At 48.9% G+C, this 25,564-nt stretch overlaps 1 protein-coding gene across 1 annotated transcript in view; it reads left to right on the top strand.

Moving 5' to 3' along the window:
• The window catches only part of LOC115123498 (serine/threonine-protein phosphatase 5-like), a 42,990-nt gene extending 20,644 nt beyond the window's left edge, over positions 1 to 22,346 (top strand). Inside the window, exons 8-13 of the mRNA XM_065012522.1 lie at positions 9,032 to 9,174; positions 19,011 to 19,098; positions 19,177 to 19,217; positions 19,334 to 19,512; positions 20,589 to 20,670; positions 20,777 to 22,346. Coding sequence (XP_064868594.1) covers positions 9,032 to 9,174; positions 19,011 to 19,098; positions 19,177 to 19,217; positions 19,334 to 19,512; positions 20,589 to 20,670; positions 20,777 to 20,839 — 596 coding nt within the window. The 3' untranslated portion in view covers positions 20,840 to 22,346. The remainder of the gene's footprint in view (positions 1 to 9,031; positions 9,175 to 19,010; positions 19,099 to 19,176; positions 19,218 to 19,333; positions 19,513 to 20,588; positions 20,671 to 20,776) is intronic.
• Positions 22,347 to 25,564: the final 3,218 nt, after the last annotated feature.

The following is a 25,564-nucleotide window of genomic DNA, read 5'->3' as shown; positions in this document are numbered from 1 at the left end:
ATGAAGCAATCATCCCCTTCAGGGTTCGGTTTACCCTCTCGGTCAGGTTGGTCTGAGGATGATAGGCTGTGGTCAACTTGGCAATTACACCCCAGTAGGTACAGAGCTCTTTGTAGATTCCTGATATGAACTGCGGACCTCGGTCAGAGAGGATTTGGTCTGGAATTCCAAATCTGGTAAAAACCTCCCTTCGCAGAATTAGAGCAATGGCTGATGCAGTAGCTTTGCGGAGGGGAAACAACTCCACCCAGTGTGTGTAGTAGTCCACTACCACCAATAAAAATTCATTCCGTGTCCCCCGGCTGGGAGGAAAAGGTCCCATGAGGTCAATTCCCAACATTTCATTTGGATGGTTCACCACGGTCTGCTGCATTTTCCCGGCAGGTCGGCCAATGTCTGGTTTGTATTTCTGGCAGACTTCACACTGCCGTACAAACTTCCGGGTATCAACCCACATGCCGGGCCAGTAAACCACCTCTTGTAGTCTTCGATAAGTTTTAAAAACGCCAAGATGGCCACTCATGGGATTGGCATGATAAGCTTGGATTATCTGGTCACACAATGTAGAGGGAATGAAGACGCGATAATGGGTGCTGTGTATTCCATCTCCTCTTGGAGTTTTTCGATACACTTTATCCTGAATTATGCTATACTTATCATTGAAGCGACTCTTGGAGTCTTCTTCAGACAGACTCTTGTGGATCGCCATGATGGCAGCATCCTTCTGCTGTGCTCTCCATACACTCTCATCATCCAGAGGAAAGGAATCATCCAGACATTTAGCGGTAGTATAAGTACTGCACAAGGGAGGACAAACATTGGCAGTCTCTGTAATCCGAGAAAGGGCATCTGGTACAACGTTCAGTTTTCCTTTGCGATACTCAATGATGAAGTCAAACTTCTGCAGTCTGATAGACCAGCGAATAAGACGGATGTTGGTCTTGCCTGATGCCAGAACCCACTGCAGAGCAGCATGGTCTGTGACAACGGTGAAGATCTTTGCCTCCAAGTAGTAGCTCCATTTCTCCAAAGCCCACACCACAGCGAGGCACTCCCTTTCCATCGTTGAATAATTCCTCTCGGCTGAATTAAGGGTGCGACTTGCATAGGCAAGAACTTCTTCTGTTCCAAGTCCTGTTTGTTGAGCCAAGACTGCTCCAAGTCCTGTTTGACTTGCATCCGTGTACACAATGAAATGAGCATTCAGGTTAGGATGTCCAAGCACTGGAGGAGTAATTAGACTGTTTTTGAGTGCTTCAAATGCACTTTGGCATGCAGGGGTCCATTGGAATTTCACACCTTTCTTCTTAAGGTGGTTGAGGGGTTCAGCTACCTTTGAAAAATCAGGCACAAACCTGTGGTACCATCCAGCCATACCCAGAAACCGCTGAACAGCCTTGAGGGATGTGGGAATTGGGAATTCCTGCACAGCTGCAACTTTGGCTGGATCTGCATGGATACCTTCAGCATTAACCACATGACCAAGGAACTTGAGTTCTGGCAGACAGAAACGACACTTCTTCAAGTTCAAGGTCAAACCTGCAGCCTTTAGTCTGTCGAAGACGGACTGAATGTCTTGCAGATGATCCGCAACAGAGGAGGAGTAGATTATGATGTCATCCAGATACACGAGACAATTTCTACCCCTCAGTTCTCCCAGGACAGTCTCCATCAACCGTTGGAAGGTTGCTGGAGCATTCTTCAAACCAAAAGGCATGACTTTGAAGGAGTACAAACCAGCAGGGGTGACAAAGGCAGTCTTGTCCTGACTAGCGGGATCCATTGACACCTGCCAATAGCCACTGTTCAGATCCAGATTACTAAAGATGGATGCTCCTGCCAGAGATTCCAGTATGTCATTTATGTTTGGTAGAGGGTAGGCATCACTTTCTGTTATGGCATTCGGCTTCCTGTAGTCCACACAGAATCGATATCCACCATCTTTCTTAGGAATCAGGACAACCGGAGAAGCCCATCCGGAAAAAGAAGGTTCCACAATTCCATTCTCCAACATGCTTTTGAGCTGTTCATTGAGAATTTCCAGTTTGGCGGGGGGACAGCCTGTAGGGACGCTGCTTAATGGGGACCTCATGCCGGGTATAGATTTTGTGTTTGAAGACGGTTGTACGGCCGAGTGTAAGAGTACAGACCTCACTGTTCACGTCCAACATCTGGGAGAGCTGCCACCTTTCATCATCCGATAGACATGCCTGTTCCACCGCTTGCTTGATGTAGAAATCAGCATCCGGTTTGCTTTTGCTCTCGGATAGAAGGGGGTACGGCGGTAATCAGGGTGATAGTTGGGTTCTCAGACTTCACTAGTGGAACATGTTTTTGTCTTTGTCTCTTTATATTTTCTCTGTCTCTGACTTGACCTTGTCCGGACCTTGCATAATGTAGCAGGCTCCAACCTGAAATCAGTGCATTACCAGGTTGAAATGGATGAGGCTGGGAATAGTCAGAGTGTAGCCGATAGGAGGGTTCGGACATAGAGATGGTCAGTCCACTGAAGAACAGGAAGTCTAGGCCAAGGACTACAGCAAATGCAAGGCTTGAATCTGCAAGTATTGCCACAGGAAGGTTAATAGTCTCACCATGCAGTTTTATTATTATACTAATCCAGCCCAAGGGGTGGTAGGTTCTCCATTGGCCAAGTACAATGGTCCCTCCTCCCATGTTCGTAGCTCCTCATGAGGTAATGCCATGTTCTGCCACAGGGCCTCTTGCATCAGGGTGTAAGATGCCCCTGTGTCGATTATGGCCTTCCCTCTCCAGTTCCTAACAGTCAGAGGAACCAATAGTTGTTGCGGAATAGGAATAAGACCACTAGCTGTGCTGTCTAAAGGCTTCATGGTGGGCATTAAGGCTGACCCAATTGTATGCAAGCCACCACGCCTGTGTAGACTTTCAGTCTTCGGTCCTTTCTGACCTTTTCCTGAATCCTGATGCTGGACATAGAGCGGGCAAGAATTTGGAGGATGTTGGACTTTACACCTCCAACACATAACTGGACTTTTGTCCTGGATCTTGGGTACAAATATCTGAGACTGTTTAGCCCCAGGAGAGTTATGGGTATACTGGGATGAGGGAACGGTGTTTTTAGTTTGGAGGTGGTGCTTCCAGTCCTTCTCAAACTGAGTCCCAAGACGCACCAGATCATCCACATTTTGCACACGTTCTCGAAGTTGACTAGCAAGGCGGGGAACCATGTTCTTAAGAAGGAGTTTGACCATCTCCTGCTCAGTAATGTCAGCCTTCCATCTCCTACATAGAACTCGATAGGAGAAGGCAAAGTCCCGTATTGGCTCTGCTTCCCCTGGACTCTGTTACGAACACGTTCCGCCAGTTCATCCCCATAGTCCTCTGAGAGGAAGGCTAAGAGGAATATTTTTGAAACTCCTCCCAGGTTGACACATGTTCACGGGCTATCTCCCACCAGTCTCTTGCTGTACCATGGAGAACACTGCGGAGGGTGGCAAGAACCTCCAAGTCAGTAAGGGGCCGGATAGAAAGAAAATCATTACACTTAGATAAAAAAAACAGTGGATCAACATCATCTTCTGGACTGCCAAAAGTGGGGAAAAGTATTTTGATAGGGATGGAGCGCTCTATAGGAGGCATGACAGTGGCAGAGGGAGTTCTGTTGTTTAACAGTATCTTCAGAGGGGTTTTTGTAGTACTACCTGTTCCTATTCCCTTACTGGCTAAGCCAGTGGCAGAGGTAAAACCTGAGGGAGGTGCAGAAGATTTGTCCAGAAGGGAAAAGCACTGCATTACCTCCTGGTGCAGCCCTTCCAGTTGAAGGTCTGTGGCCTTCTGTGCTTTTTTCATCTCATTAACGGTGTCCTTTTGAGTCTGTTCAATCAAAAATCGTAGTTCCCCTGTGAGAGAGTTCTTCATGTCCTCCATAACTTCCTTCAGATAAGAACACACTCCCTTCACAACAGAGGCTGACTCCTCTGCTCTCTGTTTTTGTTCCTCCTCAAGAAAGATTATGACTTGATGATGGTTAGTTTCCATTTGTGTTTTGAACCGGTGCAGTTTTCCTTGAATATCCTGCTTCAGAGAATCTTGTAAATATTTCTGTCTCTGAACAATTTGTTGTTGGTTTTCCTCCATTTGACAGGGAAGGTAATCCAACCTCCTCTGCACATCTGTCTGATGAGCCTCCATACATTCACTGAGTTTGCGAATGGCATTCTCCTGCATTGTCAAACTATGATTGGTGTGTGTCCATTGATGTTCCAGTTGTCCAGTGATCACAGAGACACCTCTTCCAGTCTCTCTGGACAGGGTAACCGGAAGGGTTTGAGGGGAGGGTAATGGTGGAGATGTTATAGGTGAGCCAGAAGCCTGGGGATTAGGGGCAGTGCTATCCAACTCCATTAGTTCATCGAGTCCTTCCACAATGAAAGAATCCCGAACATGATTACCATCAGGTGTGTCCACATTGACACAGTATGGGGTTCCAACAAAAGACATGATTCAACCTTGTGTGGATGGTGTCATGGGTGTTTCTCTTCAAGTCCCTGTTCGGGCGCCAATTCTGTAGCGGTATTTATTAGAGATGGGTAAAGAAAGATTTTGTTCGGGCGCCAGGCAGGTATTAACCATGCCGAAAGGAAAAGAGTAGAATAGAGAGAGTACCACTACCAGACCCACACACATCAGCAGAAGAGACTGCCTAGAGTGTAGCCTGTTTACCAGATAGCCAGTGGAGAGAAAAAAGAATACACACCATATAAAACCCACATCACAGCACAGGGGTAACCCAAACACGAATACCTCATACAATAATACTAATACTAATAATGGCAGAGCAATTCAACAGCAACTTCATACAAGAACGAACCCAGTCATCAACATAGGATTTGCAATAATCTGTATTATTTTCTAGTGGGTGAGTGCAGAGGGTATGAATGGGGTGGGTGTTCATCGACACAACAAAGGCCTTAAAAATGTCCAGTCTTCTCGGCCACATGTCATTAGTACACCTCACCTCAATACAGTTCACATAACAATGCACAACCTGCAAGCAACCTCCCTTTTAACTAAAATGTCCATCAAAATACTTCTGGCAGGGCAATAATAGTCCAGCTCTAATGAACTTCAAGGGGAAGTGCATTTGAAAAATAGAGAGTCTGTTGCAGGGTAAAGCACTGGAACGAGAGGGAAGAGAAATAGAGAGAAAAAGAGAAATCTTAGCTGTGGTCTTCAGGCCTGCCGTGTACCGTCTGACTGTCCGATGGTTTGTTGGTTTGTATGTTAAAGCTTCGCAACAATGTTGCTACGAATCCATGCGATCCATAACGGGCGCGGTCCCAAACAAAAACAACCACGATCTAAAGCGATCACACCGATGATTGAGTTAACTACATTATAAACTACAAACGCTGAAAACAAAACACCTCTGCAGCACAGCACACACAATCAAACTGTCGCGCCACCCAATAGCTCCTCCCCAAAGAGCTGAACGAACTCTCTTTATCTCCTCCTTCCTTACTGCTCATGCGCTCTTAAAGTGGCAGTGCACGGTGAAGGCTCCGAGCAGATTTCGCCACAAGCTATGTAGCCAAGTGATCACAAGTGTCCAGGGGGCAGCGGTGGATGGGACAGGGAAGCTAGACTGGCGAGTATTATCCAGGCAAAAAAAAACCTGGCTGGCTGTGCAGAAGGTAAAAGCTGCTAACAATGACTAAATAGCTTGTAGCTGGTTAGCTTCTGGAGGTCCTTGAATGTGTTCTAAAAATAATAGTGATTCCGTATCACATTGGGTGAGGCAGGTTACCGGAAGGTATAATCAAAAATCGAAAAGAGATTGAAAGTAAATATGGGTCCAGTGAGTGGTTGGCCTGGCTGGGGACGCGGCGATTCAGACAGTTAGCAGGCCTGTGCTAACAAGTTAACAGTTAGTAGTCCGGGGCTAAACAAGCTAGCAGTTAGGAGGCCGAATTAGCAAGCAAGCAGATAGCAAGGGCTAGAAAGTTAGCTTTGGGGGGGATGTCGCGATGGGGTTAAGTCTGTTTATGCCTCTTCATGCGGTGACATCGATAGACCGGTCGTGGGTCCGGATATTGTAGCCCAGGAGCTCTGGCCGGGCTAGCTTCAAGCTAAGTGGATGGAAACGCTAGCCAGGAGTAGTCATCCAGGGTTGCGGTTAGCTAGTTGTGAAGATCCAGATGAAAACGTTCCGTTTGCGGTGGGAATCCGGGGATAAAAATAATAGGTCCGTTATGCTCTGGTTAGAGTCGCGTTGTTCGAACTGGCGAGAGCTTTCCGAGCTAAAGGTTAGCTGATGACCGCTAGCAATGGTTTGCTGACTGATAGCTGATAGTTAGCTGGCTAGCTTCAGTTGAGGGGTTCCGGATCCGAAGTAAATATAAATACTTTAGAGAAAAAAAAGCAGATCCACGCTACATTGGGTGAGGCAGGTTGCAGGAGAGTATTTAGATGTTGAGGTTTAGCAAAATGTTTTAAAAGATATGCGAAGAAAAATATGTTAAAAAAAACAATATATTCAAGGGGCGCGACACGACAAGACGTCTGACTGCTACGCCATCTGAAACATATTGCAAATGCACAGTACATTTGCAGTATGATTCAACAGTGAAAAAAACATCACCAAATGGACATAATGAAATCAACACAACGAGCGATGTAGAGGAATCACCTATCACTGCCCGGCCATCCCGAGTTCATCAGGCCAGTCAATTTTGCATTTCTGCAGAATTTTTGAGCATGTCAAATTCGTGATGGTAAATGCCCATTGAAACATACTGCAAATGGACAGCCGTGCACCTGGTGATTGGAACGGGTTACCAGAAGCGCATTTTTAAAATGGTTTTTAATGCCATTACGGGGTAGCAAGGGGTCCACGGTTGGGTAGGGAGCACCCCCCACCCGTGGCCATCCAATATGGGGCGCCCCTTGTCATTTTGGACGTTTATTTTTATTTTTTAAACAACAGACCCACTTCTCCCTCATCATACATGACAAATAGACCATCTAGGTTGATTCATGGCTTAATGGGGTTATACATTTGTGATTTTTTTTTCACATTTTCAACATTTTACTCTTGGGTCTTGACTTGTGTTACATTTGCCATATGAAAAATTCCGGTGGAGCGCCATCTATTGGATTTTTTGCAGTGTTACACTTGGCATTTGCAATCAACTTTGAATGAAACGTTGTCCAATTGAGTGGTATTGTACATTGTGTATATGTTTCGTATGGTGCCAACATGATCCCACTCATTTTTGTCAATTTCAGGGGGGTGTTCCCTTAATATAGTTCTACAATATAGAAAGTAGTAAAAAATAAAGGGTAACCCTTGAATGAGTAGGTGTGTCCAAACTTTTGACTGGTACTGTATGTGTCAATTGCTTGAACAGGCAGTTCAGTACCGTCAACAAATCAATACCTCGAGTGATTTGTCCCAAAAATTATACTTTTCGTTTGAGATATTTAGCACCAATCAAATGTATTTATAAAGCCCTTTTTACATCAGCCGATGTCACAAAGTGCTATACAGAAACCCAGCCTAAATCCCCAAACAGCAAGCAATGCAGGTGTAGAAGCACGGTGGCTAGGAAAAACTCCCATGAAAGGCAGGAACCTAGGAAGAAACCTAGAGAGGAACCAAGCTCTGAGGGGTGGCCAGTCCTCTTCTGGCTGTGCCAGGTGGAGATTATAACAGAACATGGCCAAGATGTTCAAATGTTCATAGAGGACAGTTTTGCTTTTTCAAGTGAGGCTTTATTAATGCCTCTTTTAGTGAGTTTGGTTCACATCTGGTGGATAAGGAACAGTTTATTATGTTCAACATAGGAGTGCCAAGCACAGGAAGCAGCTTTTTCAGTAGTTTAGTCCAGTATGCAGGGTCCATACTGGAGTATGCAGTTTGAGGGTTTAGAGGCCATGACTATTTTCATCAATGTATTAAGAGATGTAGTATTTAAAAAACATATGTCTCCCCAGCCTATTGCTAGGTACCCGTTCTAAAACAGACTGGAGCTCTATGTTAAGTGTCTGTTGTTTATTTGACTGTTGCAGCCAACGTGTATACCTTTGAGTCGGCAGCGTACATAAACACACAGGCTTTATTCAAGGTCAGTGGAAGGTCGTTAATAAAATAGAAAACAATAATGGCCCTAACCAGCTGCCCTGCGGTACACCACACTCAACAGAATTTCCATGAGAGAGGCTTCCATTAAAGAAAACCCTCAGTGTCTATTAGATGGGTAACTTGCGATCCATAACACATAAAAAAAAAACATTCAGCAATAGCTTATGATCAATGACCTCAAAAACTGCATTGAAGTCTAATAGAACAGCTCCCCAATCCCAGCTCCCAAATCCAATTTCTTTCAGCCAATCATTTGTGTCATTGCCGAGCACGAAGAGTGCCCTTCCCTATAAGCATGCTGAAAGTGTTATTTTGTTTTCTGTAAAATAACTTTTCTTTTTGTTGATCAAACACAATTATTTCCAAAAGTTTGCTAAGCAATTGTAACAGGCTGATTGGTCGGCTGTTTGAACCATTAAAGGGTGTGCCTCCCTGATTCCTTCCACCTCCTCAGTGGTCAGTATGCTGCTCCCTGACTCCTTCCACCTCTAGCTAACATGCATTTGGAGAAAAACTAGTTATATTAACTATGGCTAGCTAGCTACTAGCACTGGCATTGTTTTCAATGAGAGCTAGCTGACCAGCTAGCTAAAAAACAATTCAACAGTATAATTTAGGATAAAAAAAAAAAACACTTCAACAGGCTGTATTTTATGTATCTAAATATATGCACTGTTCAATTATTTAGCCATTTTTAAACCATTTATTTTGGGATGAAATCTATGTTTTTGCCCCCCTGGGCTTCCAAGGGTTTGAAATGTAAGCTTGACTGAGGTGTCGGACTCTACCACAGTTGGTATCCATCAGAGCATTGCCATTATTAATTTTGCCCAAAATTCTGGGGCATGGCTTAGAGAAGGGTAAATTGTATTTTTAACTAATGTCCATATGTTTCTGTGTAACTAGGTAACCATGAGACTGACAACATGAACCAGATGTATGGTTTTGAGGGGGAGGTGAAGGCCAAGTACACCGCTCAGATGTTCACTCTCTTCAGTGAGGTCTTCCAGTGGCTGCCTCTAGCCCAGTGCATCAATGGCAAAGTCCTGGTAGGTAACCCTGACCTGTGACCCCTAATCTCTAGCCCAGTGCATCAATGGCAAAGTCCTGGTAGGTAACCCTGACCTGTGACCCCTAATCTCTAGCCCAGTGCATCAACTGCAAGCCCTGGTAGGTGATGCTGCATTCATAACCAAGTGGGAAGGTCATAAATATGAGTTGGTACTTTCACGCTTTGAACTGGGAAATAGGGTTGGGCCATATTACGATATCGGATATCGAAGATGACTGTCCAACATCGTGATGTGACAGACTGTGTATAGAGTATTTCAACTTGTCTAGCATTAAAGAGCTGGCCAGGCAGCCCACAGCAGGGCCATGTCAAGTGGCTTATTCCTTTGCTATAGCCTGCATAACCAAACAGCCAGAAGCCAAATCTAGCTAATTTTAAATGGCCTATAAAAAGCATTAAGACAAGTTAAAGGTATTGTCCTTAAGTTGCAGCTTTCAAATAGGAACAATTCTGAAAGTCAGTCTTTTGGTAAGTCTCTCCCACAGCTTTATTTTGAATTACAAATATTACAGGCAACAAGAAGTGAAATTGAGCAAACAATATGAAGACATCTGGAAAGATTTGTCCAAAGAACAAAGCTGAGCAAAGCTTATTAAGGAACAACGTGTATAGTTGGCCTGTTTCCATTATTAACAGAATCATAGAACACGGGACGAGATGTTAAAAACTGTCCATTGTGCCAATAGATGGAATGATTTGCCGTGATGTTGACAGAGTGGCATGGGAGGTTTATTTTTAGACTGGGTTAAGATGTCAATTTTGGGACACATCCTCAGTAGTGTGCCTTCAAATCAGTGAGTGTTTCGGCCTTTAATTACTAAACACCCTCATCAAAGGTGGCCAGCTAAAGGGTGATCAAGCCTTAGCTTGTGTCCCATGCCCAATTAAGACTATGGGACTATGCAAGGCAGGGGCGTCCTCTTCCCTGAGCCAGCCCTACAGCTGACCTCATATGCCCTCCTCAAGTTGGAGGGATCTGAATTGGGTTCTCAGGTGGGGGTGGGGGATCATGAAGTTATAGCCCAGCAAGGGTCCTTCCGTTTGATCTAGATCCACTGGCTGCCTCTTTCAGCTGCTTGAGAAACTGCTCTGACGGTCTGCCGCAGAGCCTGTCCATGGATTCCAAGTTCTTTCAGCAACCTGATGGTGGAAGAAGCCACGAATCCTCTGGATCCCACTTCAACTGGCCAGACTTTTGCATTCCAGCCACGCTGAGTTGCATCCGCTGCCAACTCTGTGTAACGCAGTTTCTTACGCTCGTAGGCCTCTTCAACAGAGTTTTCCCACGGGACTGTGAGCTCTATGATGTACACAGCCTTTCGTGAAGGGGACCAGAGTACCATGTCTGGCCTAAGGTTGGTAGAAGCAATCTCAGGTGGAAAAATGAGTTGCTGGCCAATATCGACAAGCATCTTCCAGTCCCGGGCCATGGCTAGGTGTCCAGTTTCTGGCTTCTTAGGAGGATGCTTGGGCCTTTTCTGTCCCTCCCGGATGAATGTTGTTGTTTTGACGGGATTGCTTGTTTTTGGAGGTAATGAATTGGTTGCACTCCTCTTGGTCTCAAGTGCTGCAGCCAGGCTCTTTGGGACCTGATTGTGCCTCCAGGTGTAGCGGCCTTGTGAGAGGCTGGTCTTGCAACCTGTCATTATATGCCTGAGAGTCGCTGGAGCTGGGCAGAGGGGGCAGGTCGAGTCCTCGCCATACCATTGATGTAGGTTTTTTGGTGATCGAAGCACATCATAAACAGCTCTCATGATGAAGCTGATGTTGCTTGCCTCCATTTGCCAAAGCTCACTCCAGTTGATCTTTCTCCTCTCCAGGCCTTCCCACCGCGTCCATTGCCCTTGTTTAGCAAGAGAGACAGCCTTTGCACTTCTTGCCGTCTCTTCCTGTCTGCGAACCTCCTCGACCACCAGCTTCCTGCGTTCAGATGTTGTTGCCTTATGGAACGTTGGTTTGCTTGCTGCCAGGCCAAAGCCTCCTCTTCCATGCTGGATATTCCCCACAATGTCTTGGTGTCTCAGGGCTGATGTTGCTTGCTGCACAGCCTTGGATGATGTCCATTTCCGTCCAGTTTGTAGGGGAGGTGCAGCCTTGCTAATGGTCTTATCTTTGGAGTCCTTCAATGTCATCTGAAGTCTTACTTTAGAGCACTTATACTCCTTCATTAGACTTGTAAGAGGTAGTTCAAGGACCCATTTGCCATAGAGGCCAATGTTACTCAGGCATCGTGGGACACCCAGCCATTTCTTCACATATGAGGTAATGGTTCGCGCCATCTTCTCCACTGTTGTTTTTGGGACCTCATAGACGGTGAGTGGCCACATTACCCGGGGGAGAAGTCCAAACTGTAGGCACCAAAGCTTGAGCTTCCCAGGCAGTAGGATCTTGTTGACGTTCTCAAGACCGTCGGCGATGTCCTGCCTTACTTGCTGCACTTGATCTTTATCCCGGAGGCTTTCATTGTACCATCTACCCAGGCTCTTGACGGGTTGCTCAGACACCGTTGGTATCGGGTCATCTCCAATGCAGAACCTCACATCTTTAAGCTGTCCCTTGACTATGGAGATGCTTTGAGATTTGCTTGGCTTGATTTTCATCCGGGCCCCCTTGATGTTATCCTGCAGTTTTGCAAGTAGCCGCCTGGTGCATGCTGCAGTGGTGGTCAGTGTAGTCATGTCATCCATGTATGCTCGGATAGGTGGGAGACGGAGCCCTTCCTTAGTTCTCTCACCGCCGACCACCCATCTCGATGCCCTGATGATGACTTCCATGGCCATAGTGAAGGCCACAGGTGAACTTGTACAGCCTGCCATTATGCCTACTTCCAAGCGCTGCCATGTTGTTGTGAAGTCAGGTGTTTTGAAACACAATGTAAGCTACAACCTACCTACAACATACAGATGCCAAGACCTAATAAGAGCGGAGGATTATGTAAAAATGCATATCAATGAATAATGATCCAGTTCTGTGGAGAGCAGAGTTGTGTGCTCTGCAGCCGGGCCCCTGATGGTTTACAACACAACGCACAGCCAGTGAGGCTACTTGCCCAAATAAACAGATTTGGCTCCAAAATATATTTTATCATGATTCCTCTCGTCCCTCCCAAGCTTACGACAGCTTTTTAGCTGTCTCCTTTTGTCATCTTTTTAAAAGACAACCATTTAAAAAGGGGCCATGGTATTTCAGTGTTTTTATGGGTACTTTATTACCATTGAACCCTCATTTTATTTTTTTAATGTAATCTTTATTTAACTAGGCAAGTCAGTTCAGAACAAATTCTTATTTACAATGATAGCCTAACCCGGACAACACGCCCTATGGGACTCCCAATCACAGGCGGATGTGATACAGCCTGGATTTGAACCTGGGACTGTAGTGCCTCTTGCACTGAGACGCAGTGCTTTAGACCGCTGCGCCACTCGGGAGCCCAGGGAAATACTGTCAGTTCCTTAGACCTCGGCGCCACTCGGGAGCCCAAGGAAATACTGTCAGTGCCTTAGACCGCTGCGCCACTCGGGAGCCCAGGGAAATACTGTCAGTGCCTTAGACCGCTGCCCCACTCGGGAGCCCAGGGAAATACTGTCAGTGCCTTAGACCGCTGCCCCACTCGGGAGCCCAGGGAAATACTGTCAGTGCCTTAGACCGCTGCCCCACTCGGGAGCCCAGGGAAATACTGTCAGTGCCTTAGACCGCTGCCCCACTCGGGAGCCCAGGGAAATACTGTCAGTGCCTTAGACCGCTGCCCCACTCGGGAGCCCAGGGAAATACTGTCAGTGCCTTAGACCGCAGCTCGGGAGCCCAGGGAAATACTGTCAGTGCCTTAGACCGCAGCTCGGGAGCCCAGGGAAATACTGTCAGTGCCTTAGACCTCAGCTCGGGAGCCCAGGGAAATACTGTCAGTGCCTTAGACCGCAGCTCGGGAGCCCAGGGAAATACTGTCAGTGCCTTAGACCGCAGCTCGGGAGCCCAGGGAAATACTGTCAGTGCCTTAGACCGCAGCTCGGGAGCCCAGGGAAATACTGTCAGTGCCTTAGACCGCAGCTCGGGAGCCCAGGGCCCAGGGAAATACTGTCAGTGCCTTAGACCGCAGCTCGGGAGCCCAGGGAAATACTGTCAGTGCCTTAGACCGCAGCTCGGGAGCCCAGGGAAATACTGTCAGTGCCTTAGACCGCAGCTCGGGAGCCCAGGGAAATACTGTCAGTGCCTTAGACCGCAGCTCGGGAGCCCAGGGAAATACTGTCAGTGCCTTAGACCGCAGCTCGGGAGCCCAGGGAAATACTGTCAGTGCCTTAGACCGCAGCTCGGGAGCCCAGGGAAATACTGTCAGTGCCTTAGACCGCTGCGCCACTCGGGAGCCCAGGGAAATACTGTCAGTGCCTTAGACCGCAGCTCGGGAGCCCAGGGAAATACTGTCAGTGCCTTAGACCGCAGCTCGGGAGCCCAGGGAAATACTGTCAGTGCCTTAGACCGCAGCTCGGGAGCCCAGGGAAATACTGTCAGTGCCTTAGACCGCAGCTCGGGAGCCCAGGGAAATACTGTCAGTGCCTTAGACCGCAGCTCGGGAGCCCAGGGAAATACTGTCAGTGCCTTAGACCGCTGCCCCACTCGGGAGCCCAGGGAAATACTGTCAGTGCCTTAGACCGCTGCCCCACTCGGGAGCCCAGGGAAATACTGTCAGTGCCTTAGACCGCTGCGCCACTCGGGAGCCCAGGGAAATACTGTCAGTGCCTTAGACCGCAGCTCGGGAGCCCAGGGAAATACTGTCAGTGCCTTAGACCGCAGCTCGGGAGCCCAGGGAAATACTGTCAGTGCCTTAGACCGCAGCTCGGGAGCCCAGGGAAATACTGTCAGTGCCTTAGACCGCAGCTCGGGAGCCCAGGGAAATACTGTCAGTGCCTTAGACCGCAGCTCGGGAGCCCAGGGAAATACTGTCAGTGCCTTAGACCGCAGCTCGGGAGCCCAGGGAAATACTGTCAGTGCCTTAGACCGCAGCTCGGGAGCCCAGGGAAATACTGTCAGTGCCTTAGACCGCTGCCCCACTCGGGAGCCCAGGGAAATACTGTCAGTGCCTTAGACCGCTGCCCCACTCGGGAGCCCAGGGAAATACTGTCAGTGCCTTAGACCGCTGCCCCACTCGGGAGCCCAGGGAAATACTGTCAGTGCCTTAGACCGCAGCTCGGGAGCCCAGGGAAATACTGTCAGTGCCTTAGACCGCTGCCCCACTCGGGAGCCCAGGGAAATACTGTCAGTGCCTTAGACCGCTGCCCCACTCGGGAGCCCAGGGAAATACTGTCAGTGCCTTAGACCGCAGCTCGGGAGCCCAGGGAAATACTGTCAGTGCCTTAGACCGCAGCTCGGGAGCCCAGGGAAATACTGTCAGTGCCTTAGACCGCAGCTCGGGAGCCCAGGGAAATACTGTCAGTGCCTTAGACCGCTGCCCCACTCGGGAGCCCAGGGAAATACTGTCAGTGCCTTAGACCGCTGCCCCACTCGGGAGCCCAGGGAAATACTGTCAGTGCCTTAGACCGCAGCTCGGGAGCCCAGGGAAATACTGTCAGTGCCTTAGACCGCTGCCCCACTCGGGAGCCCAGGGAAATACTGTCAGTGCCTTAGACCGCAGCTCGGGAGCCCAGGGAAATACTGTCAGTGCCTTAGACCGCAGCTCGGGAGCCCAGGGAAATACTGTCAGTGCCTTAGACCGCTGCCCCACTCGGGAGCCCAGGGAAATACTGTCAGTGCCTTAGACCGCAGCTCGGGAGCCCAGGGAAATACTGTCAGTGCCTTAGACCGCTGCCCCACTCGGGAGCCCAGGGAAATACTGTCAGTGCCTTAGACCGCAGCTCGGGAGCCCAGGGAAATACTGTCAGTGCCTTAGACCGCTGCCCCACTCGGGAGCCCAGGGAAATACTGTCAGTGCCTTAGACCGCTGCCCCCCACTCGGGAGCCCAGGGAAATACTGTCAGTGCCTTAGACCGCTGCCCCACTCGGGAGCCCAGGGAAATACTGTCAGTGCCTTAGACCGCTGCCCCACTCGGGAGCCCAGGGAAATACTGTCAGTGCCTTAGACCGCTGCCCCACTCGGGAGCCCAGGGAAATACTGTCAGTGCCTTAGACCGCTGCCCCACTCGGGAGCCCAGGGAAATACTGTCAGTGCCTTAGACCGCAGCTCGGGAGCCCAGGGAAATACTGTCAGTGCCTTAGACCGCTGCCCCACTCGGGAGCCCAGGGAAATACTGTCAGTGCCTTAGACCGCTGCCCCACTCGGGAGCCCAGGGAAATACTGTCAGTGCCTTAGACCGCTGCCCCACTCGGGAGCCCAGGGAAATACTGTCAGTGCCTTAGACCGCAGCTCGGGAGCCCAGGGAAATACTGTCAGTGCCTTAGACCGCTGCCCCACTCGGGAGCCCAGGGAAATACTGTCAGTGCCTTAGACCGCTGCCCCACTCGGGAGCCCAGGGAAATACTGTCAGTGCCTTAGACCGCTGCCCCACTCGGGAGCCCAGGGAAATACTGTCAGTGCCTTAGACCGCTGCCCCACTCGGGAGCCCAGGGAAATACTGTCAGTGCCTTAGACCGCAGCTCGGGAGCCCAGGGAAATACTGTCAGTGCCTTAGACCGCAGCTCGGGAGCCCAGGGAAATACTGTCAGTGCCTTAGACCGCAGCTCGGGAGCCCAGGGAAATACTGTCAGTGCCTTAGACCGCAGCTCGGGAGCCCAGGGAAATACTGTCAGTGCCTTAGACCGCAGCTCGGGAGCCCAGGGAAATACTGTCAGTGCCTTAGACCGCAGCTCGGGAGCCCAGGGAAATACTGTCAGTGCCTTAGACCGCTGCCCCACTCGGGAGCCCAGGGAAATACTGTCAGTGCCTTAGACCGCAGCCCCACTCGGGAGCCCAGGGAAATACTGTCAGTGCCTTAGACCGCTGCCCCACTCGGGAGCCCAGGGAAATACTGTCAGTGCCTTAGACCGCTGCCCCACTCGGGAGCCCAGGGAAATACTGTCAGTGCCTTAGACCGCTGCCCCACTCGGGAGCCCAGGGAAATACTGTCAGTGCCTTAGACCGCTGCCCCACTCGGGAGCCCAGGGAAATACTGTCAGTGCCTTAGACCGCTGCCCCACTCGGGAGCCCAGGGAAATACTGTCAGTGCCTTAGACCGCTGCCCCACTCGGGAGCCCAGGGAAATACTGTCAGTGCCTTAGACCGCTGCCCCACTCGGGAGCCCAGGGAAATACTGTCAGTGCCTTAGACCGCTGCCCCACTCGGGAGCCCAGGGAAATACTGTCAGTGCCTTAGACCGCTGCCCCACTCGGGAGCCCAGGGAAATACTGTCAGTGCCTTAGACCGCTGCCCCACTCGGGAGCCCAGGGAAATACTGTCAGTGCCTTAGACCGCTGCCCCACTCGGGAGCCCAGGGAAATACTGTCAGTGCCTTAGACCGCTGCCCCACTCGGGAGCCCAGGGAAATACTGTCAGTGCCTTAGACCGCTGCCCCACTCGGGAGCCCAGGGAAATACTGTCAGTGCCTTAGACCGCTGCCCCACTCGGGAGCCCAGGGAAATACTGTCAGTGCCTTAGACCGCTGCCCCACTCGGGAGCCCAGGGAAATACTGTCAGTGCCTTAGACCGCAGCCCCACTCGGGAGCCCAGGGAAATACTGTCAAACATGAAGGCTTTTGATTGTTTTGCTCTTCTTTTTTTAACCATTTATTAATGAATTAATTTCACCTTTTAGTTAACCAGGGAGGCCAGTTGAGAACATGTTCTCATTTACAACTGCGACCTGGCCAAGATAAATCAAAGCAGTGTGACAAAAACAACAACAGTTACACATAAACAAACATACAGTCAATAACACAATAAGAAAATCTATGTACAGTGTGTGCAAATGTAGAAGAGTAGGGAGGTAAGGCAATAAATAGGCCATAGAGACTAAATAATTACAATTTAGCATTAACCATAAGTACATCTCAAGCTGCTTTCTCTTAATACAGTAAATGTAACAACCATTTGTATTTTGTTCTTACCATAAACAACTGCTGAAGATGCTGCCATGCTTGCTGTCTTTTTTGTTGACAAATGACATCGGAGAGCTGCAAGTGGTAAACTTGTTGGATGATAAAGCAGTTTCTCACTAGTAATCACCAGTTGGAGGGCCGTTCAAGTAAAACATTTCCTGACCCCTAACCTTTGGCACAATGCATCAACGGCAAAGTCCTGGGCCTTTTCTCATTTGGGCAAAGGTCCGTCCGTCTTTCCTCCGTGACTCGGAAATAGAGAGTAATCCAATAGTCAAGAAGCGTGTCAATTTGTTAGTAGGTGAAGGGCAGATTCCTCCCCTCATCGAGGATAGGAGTCCTTCACAGAAGTTTTGATAACTGTCACACCCCCTTTGAAGCAGTTGTTTTCTCACATACCTTATCAACTGCAAAGTCCTGGGAAGAATCTCAATTGCATACTCCTCGCGTCCTCTCTACTCGCCTCCTTCTCAAAACCCATTAAATGAGAAAGCCAATGGTCCCTCAGAACCTCTATTGAAAAGGAGGTGAGGAGTATGCAATTGAGATTCTAATCTGGTAGGTAACCTTGACCTCTAACCTCCGACACCTAATCTCTGGCACAGTGTAACAACAGTCATAGTAGGTTTCCTGTTAGGCTTCCAGTGGTACAACTAGACATGGTAGGTTCCCTGTTAGGCTTCCACTGGTACAACTAGACATGGTAGGTTCCCTGTTAGGCTTCCACTGGTACAACTAGACATGGTAGGTTCCCTGTTAGGCTTCCAGTGGTACAACTGGACATGGTAGGTTCCCTGTTAGGCTTCCACTGGTACAACTGGACATGGTAGGTTCCCTGTTAGGCTTCCACTGGTACAACTGGACATGGTAGGCTTCCAGTGGTACAACTGGACATGGTAGGTTCCCTGTTAGGCTTCCAGTGGTACAACTGGACATGGTAGGTTCCCTGTTAGGCTACCAGTGGTACAACTGGACATGGTAGGTTCCCTGTTAGGCTTCCAGTGGTACAACTGGACATGGTAGGTTCCCTGTTAGGCTTCCAGTGGTACAACTGGACATGTTGGGTTCCCTGTTAGGCTTCCAGTGGTACAACTGGACATGTTAGGTTCCCTGTTAGGCTTCCACTGGTACAACTAGACATGGTAGGTTCCCTGTTAGGCTTCCAGTGGTACAACTGGACATGTTAGGTTCCCTGTTAGGCTTCCAGTGGTACAACTGGACATGGTAGGTTCCCTGTTAGGCTTCCAGTGGTACAACTGGACATGGTAGGTTCCCTGTTAGGCTACCAGTGGTACAACTGGACATGGTAGGTTCCCTGTTAGGCTTCCACTGGTACAACTGGACATGGTAGGTTCCCTGTTGGGCTTCCAGTGGTACAACAGGACATGGTAGGTTCCCTGTTAGGCTTCCACTGGTACAACTGGACATGGTAGGTTCCCTGTTAGGCTACCAGTGGTACAACTGGACATGGTAGGTTCCCTGTTAGGCTTCCACTGGTACAACTGGACATGGTAGGTTCCCTGTTAGGCTTCCACTGGTACAACTGGACATGGTGGGTTCCCTGTTAGGCTTCCAGTGGTACAACAGGACATGGTGGGTTCCCTGTTAGGATTCCAGTGGTACAACTGGACATGGTAGGTTCCCTGTTAGGCTTCCAGTGGTACAACTGGACATGGTGGGTTCCCTGTTAGGCTTCCAGTGGTACAACAGGACATGGTGGGTTCCCTGTTAGGATTCCAGTGGTACAACTGGACATTTGAAGACTGTTATCTATAGTTGTGTTGTCTGTGCCAGGTGATGCACGGGGGGCTCTTCAGTGAGGACGGAGTGACGTTGGATGATCTGAAGAAGATCGACAGGAACAGACAGCCCCCCGACTCTGGTAAAATCAATCAATGAATCAATATCTTTATTTTCCTGTTTAGGACCAAGGAATAAGTTTGTTTGTTGTTTTCTTCAGGTCCTATGTGTGATCTTCTCTGGTCAGATCCACAGCCACAGGTTTGGTGTTTCCTTGCACCACACTGGAAATACACTCTGTCATCAACAATAATCTGCTTCAAATAGATGACGTCATGCAGTACAGTTATCTACTTTCTCTCCTCCCCTCCATCTAGAATGGCCGGTGTGTGTCTAAGCGAGGTGTGAGCTGTCAGTTTGGGCCGGATGTCACCGAGCGGTTTCTTGACCAGAACAATCTGGATTACATCGTCCGCAGTCACGAGGTCAAGGCAGAGGGTTATGAGGTCACACACTCAGGGAAGTGCATCACAGTCTTCTCAGCGCCCAACTACTGGTAACTATGGCAACAGACTCACTATGCATTCCAATTTTAGTGATTCCATCTGCATTGCCATATTTCAAATAAAAACGTATATTGTAAGACTTTCAAATGCCACCCCCCTCTAAAGCCTTAGTTTAAGATGACAGTAACAGTATTCTCTTCCTCCTTTCCCTTCCACCTCTCTCCCTCCCTTCCACCTCTCTCCCTCCCTTCCACCTCTCTCCCTCCCTTCCACCTCTCTCCCTCCCATGCACCTCTCTCCCTCCCATGCACCTCTCTCCCTCCCATGCACCTCTCTCTCCCTCCCATGCACCTCTCTCTCTCTCTCTCTCATGCACCTCTCTCTCTCTCCCTCCCATGCACCTCGCTCTCTCTCTCCCTCCCATGCACCTCTCTCTCTCTCCCTCCCATGCACCTCTCTCTCTCTCTCCCTCCCATGCACCTCTCTCTCTCTCCCTCCCATGCACTCTCTCTCTCTCTCCCTCCCATGCACCTCTCTCTCTCTCTCCCTCCCATGCACCTCTCTCTCTCTCCCTCCCATGCACCTCTCTCTCTCTCCCCCTCCCTCTCTCCCTCCCATGCACCTCTCTCTCTCTCCCTCCCATGCACTCTCTCTCTCTCCCTCCCATGCACCTCTCTCTCTCTCCCTCCCATGCACCTCTCTCTCTCTCCCTCCCATGCACCTCTCTCTCTCTCCCTCCCATGCACCTCTCTCTCTCTCCCTCCCATGCACTCTCTCTCTCTCCCTCCCATGCACCTCTCTCTCTCTCCCTCCCATGCACCTCTCTCTCTCTCTCTCCCCTCCCATGCACTCTCTCTCTCTCTCTCCCCTCCCATGCACCTCTCTCTCTCTCTCTCTCTCCCCTCCCATGCACTCTCTCTCTCTCTCTCTCCCCTCCCATGCACCTCTCTCTCTCTCTCTCCCCCTCCCATGCACCTCTCTCTCTCTCTCCCCCTCCCATGCACCTCTCTCTCTCTCTCTCCCCTCCCATGCACCTCTCTCTCTCTCTCTCCCCTCCCATGCACCTCTCTCTCTCTCCCCCTCCCATGCACCTCTCTCTCTCTCCCCCTCCCATGCACCGCCACAGTGATCAGATGTGTAACAAAGGAGCGTACATCCATCTCAGTGGATCAGACCTCAAACCACAGTTTCAGCAGTTCACTGCTGTGGTCAGTACATCCATTATATATGATATGTCCTCACTGTGAGCCAGTCCATACTAACCCATCTCCTTACTATCATGAACCTCTCTGTCTCTCTCTTTCCCCTCCACAGCCTCATCCGAATGTGAAGCCCATGGCGTACGCCAACTCACTGATGCAGATGGGGATGATGTAGAGGCCAAGCCCAAGTCGCTCAGTCTGACCCCTGACCCTGGCCAATAACATGCCCTTGTCTACTGGCCCATACTGTGCTCCATGGGATCTCTCTCGCCCAGCCATGCCTGAGTAGCTCCCTTCCCCTTGGCCCAAACTCTTTGATCTCTGTAGTGATGGAGCTTTCACCATATGACTGTCACCTTACTGCTCTGCAGAAATCAAAGGGTTATTGTTAAGGGGAAGAAATGGGAAGTGAATTGTGTCCAGTTCCGATAATCCCTACTGTTTCTTTCAGAGTATCCAACATGGTAGGGTCATGGTATTTAAGGCAGGAAGAGACAACATGGTATTTAAGGCAGGAAGAGACAACATGGTATTTAAGGCAGGAAGAGACAACATGGTATTTAAGGCAGGAAGAGACAACATGGTATTTAAGGCAGGAAGAGACAACATGGTAGGGTCATGGTATTTAAGGCAGGAAGAGACAACATGGTAGGGTCATGGCCAATAGCCAAATCGTGGCTATTGATAACCAACCACCCCTGGCAGTTTGGTGTTGAAGCATCCATTTTGGAGCTGCTGGGTTTGTAGTGATTAGACTGGTTAATCATACTGTATCTAACCTTAACCATACTGTATGTGGGGAGGATGGCTCAATAGTGGCTCTGACCCTAATCATACTGTATCATAATGGCTGGAATGGAGTTAATGGAATGGTACCAAACACGTGGTTGATACCATTACATTGATGCCATTATTATGAGCCATCCTCCCATCAGCAGCCTCCATGGTACAGTTTTGATACTGTATGGAGCTGGTTTGTACCAAAGAATTGGAATGATCCGCGCTGTCACAGCAGTAAAACTGTTCTGCTACTGTAAAACATACTGTTGGTTGACCTACTGTTCGGTTTGTAGTGTCTCTGGTTGGGTTGTGAGAGCAATATGTGCTACACTATTGGTACATAGTTTTATTAAAGTCTTTTTTTACAGTAGAAAATGTAGCTATGATTCCATCTTCAGGAGAACATGAACCTGGTTATTTGACTCCAGTCTCACTCTGCACGGTGCTGTTCATTCCTACTAGTCCCATGGTTTAGACACATGCTGTACGTGTATGTTGTTTTTCACATTCAACAAAGCTGATCCTTGTTCTGTTGTTTTGCACTACTGCACCTTTTCTCTACCTGTTGCTGCTCTCCAAGTTAACTCTTCAGCTCAGCCCATCAGTCTCCTGGTAGCTCCTGCACAACCCCTCTTCTCTCCCAACCTGCTTTGCTACAAGGCCAAGCACTGGTGTGATGCTCCAACCTGCTCCACTGTTAGTCTACCAGTGACTTTGCCCATTTGCAGATGTTTGGCTCAGACGTCCAGACACCAGGCGCCCAGCTGCCGTGTCCCTTCAACTTTTTAGATCATTCTATACACTGAAGTGTGTGTATGTATGTATGTATATATATCATTTAAAATACATTCTGTGTACATGTTTGGGAAAAAAGTAATTTGAATAAACTTTCAGTCCAATGATTTTGAATGAAATATTTGTTGAAATGTCAGGACACAGGGTCTGCATCCAGACACTAGAGGGCAGCAATGATTCTGTTTCCAGTCAAGAAACTGTCCCACAGAAATTACCAATATATTTGCTGATGCAGCCATGTATAGTTTATTACATGTCCATTGGGTGTTTAGACATGAATCAACAAAGGGTTATTACCATGGTGTGCCTCAACATCTACCAACTGCCAAGTATAGGTCATTACCCTGGTGTGCCTCAACATCTACCAACTGCCAAGTATAGGTCATTACCATGGTGTGCCTCAACATCTACCAACTGCCAAGTATAGGTCATTACCGTGGTGTGCCTCAACATCTGCCAAGTATAGGTCATTACCCTGGTGTGCCTCAACATCTACCAACTGCCAAGTATAGGTCATTACCATGGTGTGCCTCAACATCTACCAACTGCCAAGTATAGGTCATTACCATGGTGTGCCTCAACATCTACCAACTGCCAAGTATAGGTCATTACCCTGGTGTGCCTCAACATCTACCAACTGCCAAGTATAGGTCATTACCGTGGTGTGCCTCAACATCTACCAACTGCCAAGTATAGGTCATTACCATGGTGTGTTTGACATATTACCATGTGTAGTTTATCACCAGTCCATGGTGTCTAGTTTTGAGTCGGTTGATCCACTTCCATCTCTGACACGTGGAAACCGGAGGGGGGGAAGGGAGGGGGTGCACTCCACTCATGTGCGCGTAGGCCGGAGGGGTGCGGGCGCGGCCGGCCAAAGTTGTAGGCCCCATGGTTGCCCACTTGTAGATTAACCCATTGGTTGGGTTAAAAAGTCGTCTGTCCGTAGGGGTTAGGTTTAGGTATAGTTGGTAGAATGGTTGAGGTTAGGGTAAGGTATAGTATTTTAAAATTTAGGTTAAGGTTAGGGTAAAGGGTGAGGGTTAAGGTTATGTATGGATTTTAGGATGGTTAGGGTAAGGTATAGTTTTTTTAGAAGGGTTAAGGTTAGGTTTAGGTAGGTCTGTCAACTCAATGTAGGATCAGGCAAAACCCTTGAGTTGCGTACCTTATGCAGGTCCGGTCCTCGGTTGGTTGCCATGTGTCCATGTCGAGTGGTATGGTCATGATGTCTAGGTCCGCTGTGTCGACGGAAGTAGAAAGCATAGTGCAACCTAGGAGTTTACTCCCTGTCGGATCCTTCTTTTTTAGCTCCACGTTGTCTATGTATTTACTTCAGTGTTCGTTAGTCTTTGGTCCTGGATGTTTTCAATCATGTGTATAATTAGGATTTATTCCCTTCCAGGATCTTAACTCCCAATCAACCCATGTCTAGTCAAATCCAGCTGGTCTGTATGGGTATACTCGGCGTAGGATCAGGCAAAACCATCGAGTTGCGTACCTTATGCAGGTCCGGACCTCAGTTGGTTGCCATGTGTCCCTGTCAAGTGGTTAGTCTTTAAACTACCAGTGGTTTGAGCAGACAAAAACCCAGAAGGGTTAGGGTGTTAGGGTTAGGTGTTTGGTGGAGCAAACAAAGAGACACGGAGGAAGGCAGGAGAGAGAAGCTATGAGTAGCAGACCAAGATGCGACTGTGGACTTTGTTGTAAACAGAATATAGTGCGGCTAGATCGACATTTGAAGTCTGTACATGCACTTAAGTTCGGTACTATGGAATGGACGAATGCTATGCAATTTAGCCGGTTTTCGACTGAGAGACAGCAGCCCGAATCAGTGCTTGAACCGAGGCCGGAGGACCCTGTGATTTTGCAGTGTTTAGAAAGTGAGTTGTCCGTGGAGCAGCAGCTGGTGGACGAGGGTGAGCAGCAGCTGGTGGACGAGGGTGAGCAGCAGCTGGTGGACGAGGGTGAGCAGCAGCTGGTGGACGAGGGTGAGCAGCAGCTGGTGGACGAGGGTGAGCAGCAGCTGGTGGACGAGGGTGAGCAGCAGCTGGTGGACGAGGGTGAGCAGCAGCTGGTGGACGAGGGTGAGCAGCAGCTGGTGGACGAGGGTGAGCAGCAGCTGGTGGACGAGGGTGAGCAGCAGCTGGTGGACGAGGGTGAGCAGCAGCATTCAAATTCAGGTTTGGAATAATGCGATTTTGACTCAGTATGAACACTATATTGTGGGTATACACCCTTCAGTTAAACAAATTGACAATAGTCGCACCACTTTATCCCGAGTACGGGAATTCCTCTGCATTATGTCAGAGGGCAAGGCCGATGAAGGACTGTGTTTTCTGGATAACTACACACGTGTGTCTGAGTGGTATGCTCAATGTGACGGCCGTGGTTTGGCACCATCCACGTTAAAAATGTACCGAGCCGATGTTAGAGGTTTCCTCAATTATCTTATTCAGTTCCGGCCAAATGGTATGCAAGCTAAGGTCGTTGCAATTCGAAAGATGTTACTCTGCTTGGCGAAGATGGACAGGGACTCGCGGCAGAGCCAGGCAACGCATAGGGCAAAATTCCGCCAACGCTGCAGGGACGAGGTGCTCAGCGCTGCGGAGTTAAAATGCTTTGTTGAGCTAAGCAATCAAGCCATTCCTTCAGTTCTCAGTAGGCTGGAGGAACGTGCCACGTGCTCTGACAGGCATAGGTTTGCAGCTCTCATGTCCAGCCGGTTGGCCATATTTAATGGCATTCGACGATCCCCAGTCACAATGTTTAGTGTGAGTGATTTCAGTGAAGTAACCCCGGAAGGTGGGGGTTATCAGATGTGTGTAGCTTCCCACAAAACTAACTATAGCTTCGGGGAGTGCAGAATTGTTCTATGTCAGGAGGAATACACTTGGCTTCAACGATTCCATCAAATCAGGCCTCATCTGAGTGGAATGACCTCAGACACAGAACTGTTCTTTTTCACATCCTGTGGTCAACCCTACGGTAATCTGTGTGCGTATGTGGGGCAAATCTTTGCAGAGATTGGCATTGGAAGTAAAGTGACCTTCGGTACAATTCGACGCAGTGTTGCCACATTGAACTTTAACCAAGGCTCAGTTACAGACCGGGGAACTGTTGCTGACCATATGTGTCACTCTCTGGAAACGCAGGCACGTCACTACCGGTACCATAATTTGCCCAAAAATGCCAGCCGGGCCCGGACACTGATTGAGGGTCAAATCAATCCATGATTAACTGATTCAATAAAGCATATTTGTTTGAAATTCACCCTTTTATTTGTGTCATTATGCATTAAAATGATTAAAAATGTGTTTCATTT

This window comes from Oncorhynchus nerka, linkage group LG27 (assembly GCF_034236695.1).
Source record: "Oncorhynchus nerka isolate Pitt River linkage group LG27, Oner_Uvic_2.0, whole genome shotgun sequence".
Lineage (NCBI taxonomy): Eukaryota > Metazoa > Chordata > Actinopteri > Salmoniformes > Salmonidae > Oncorhynchus > Oncorhynchus nerka.
Note: the sequence above shows the minus strand (reverse complement) of the source record. Positions and strands in the feature narration are given on the sequence as shown.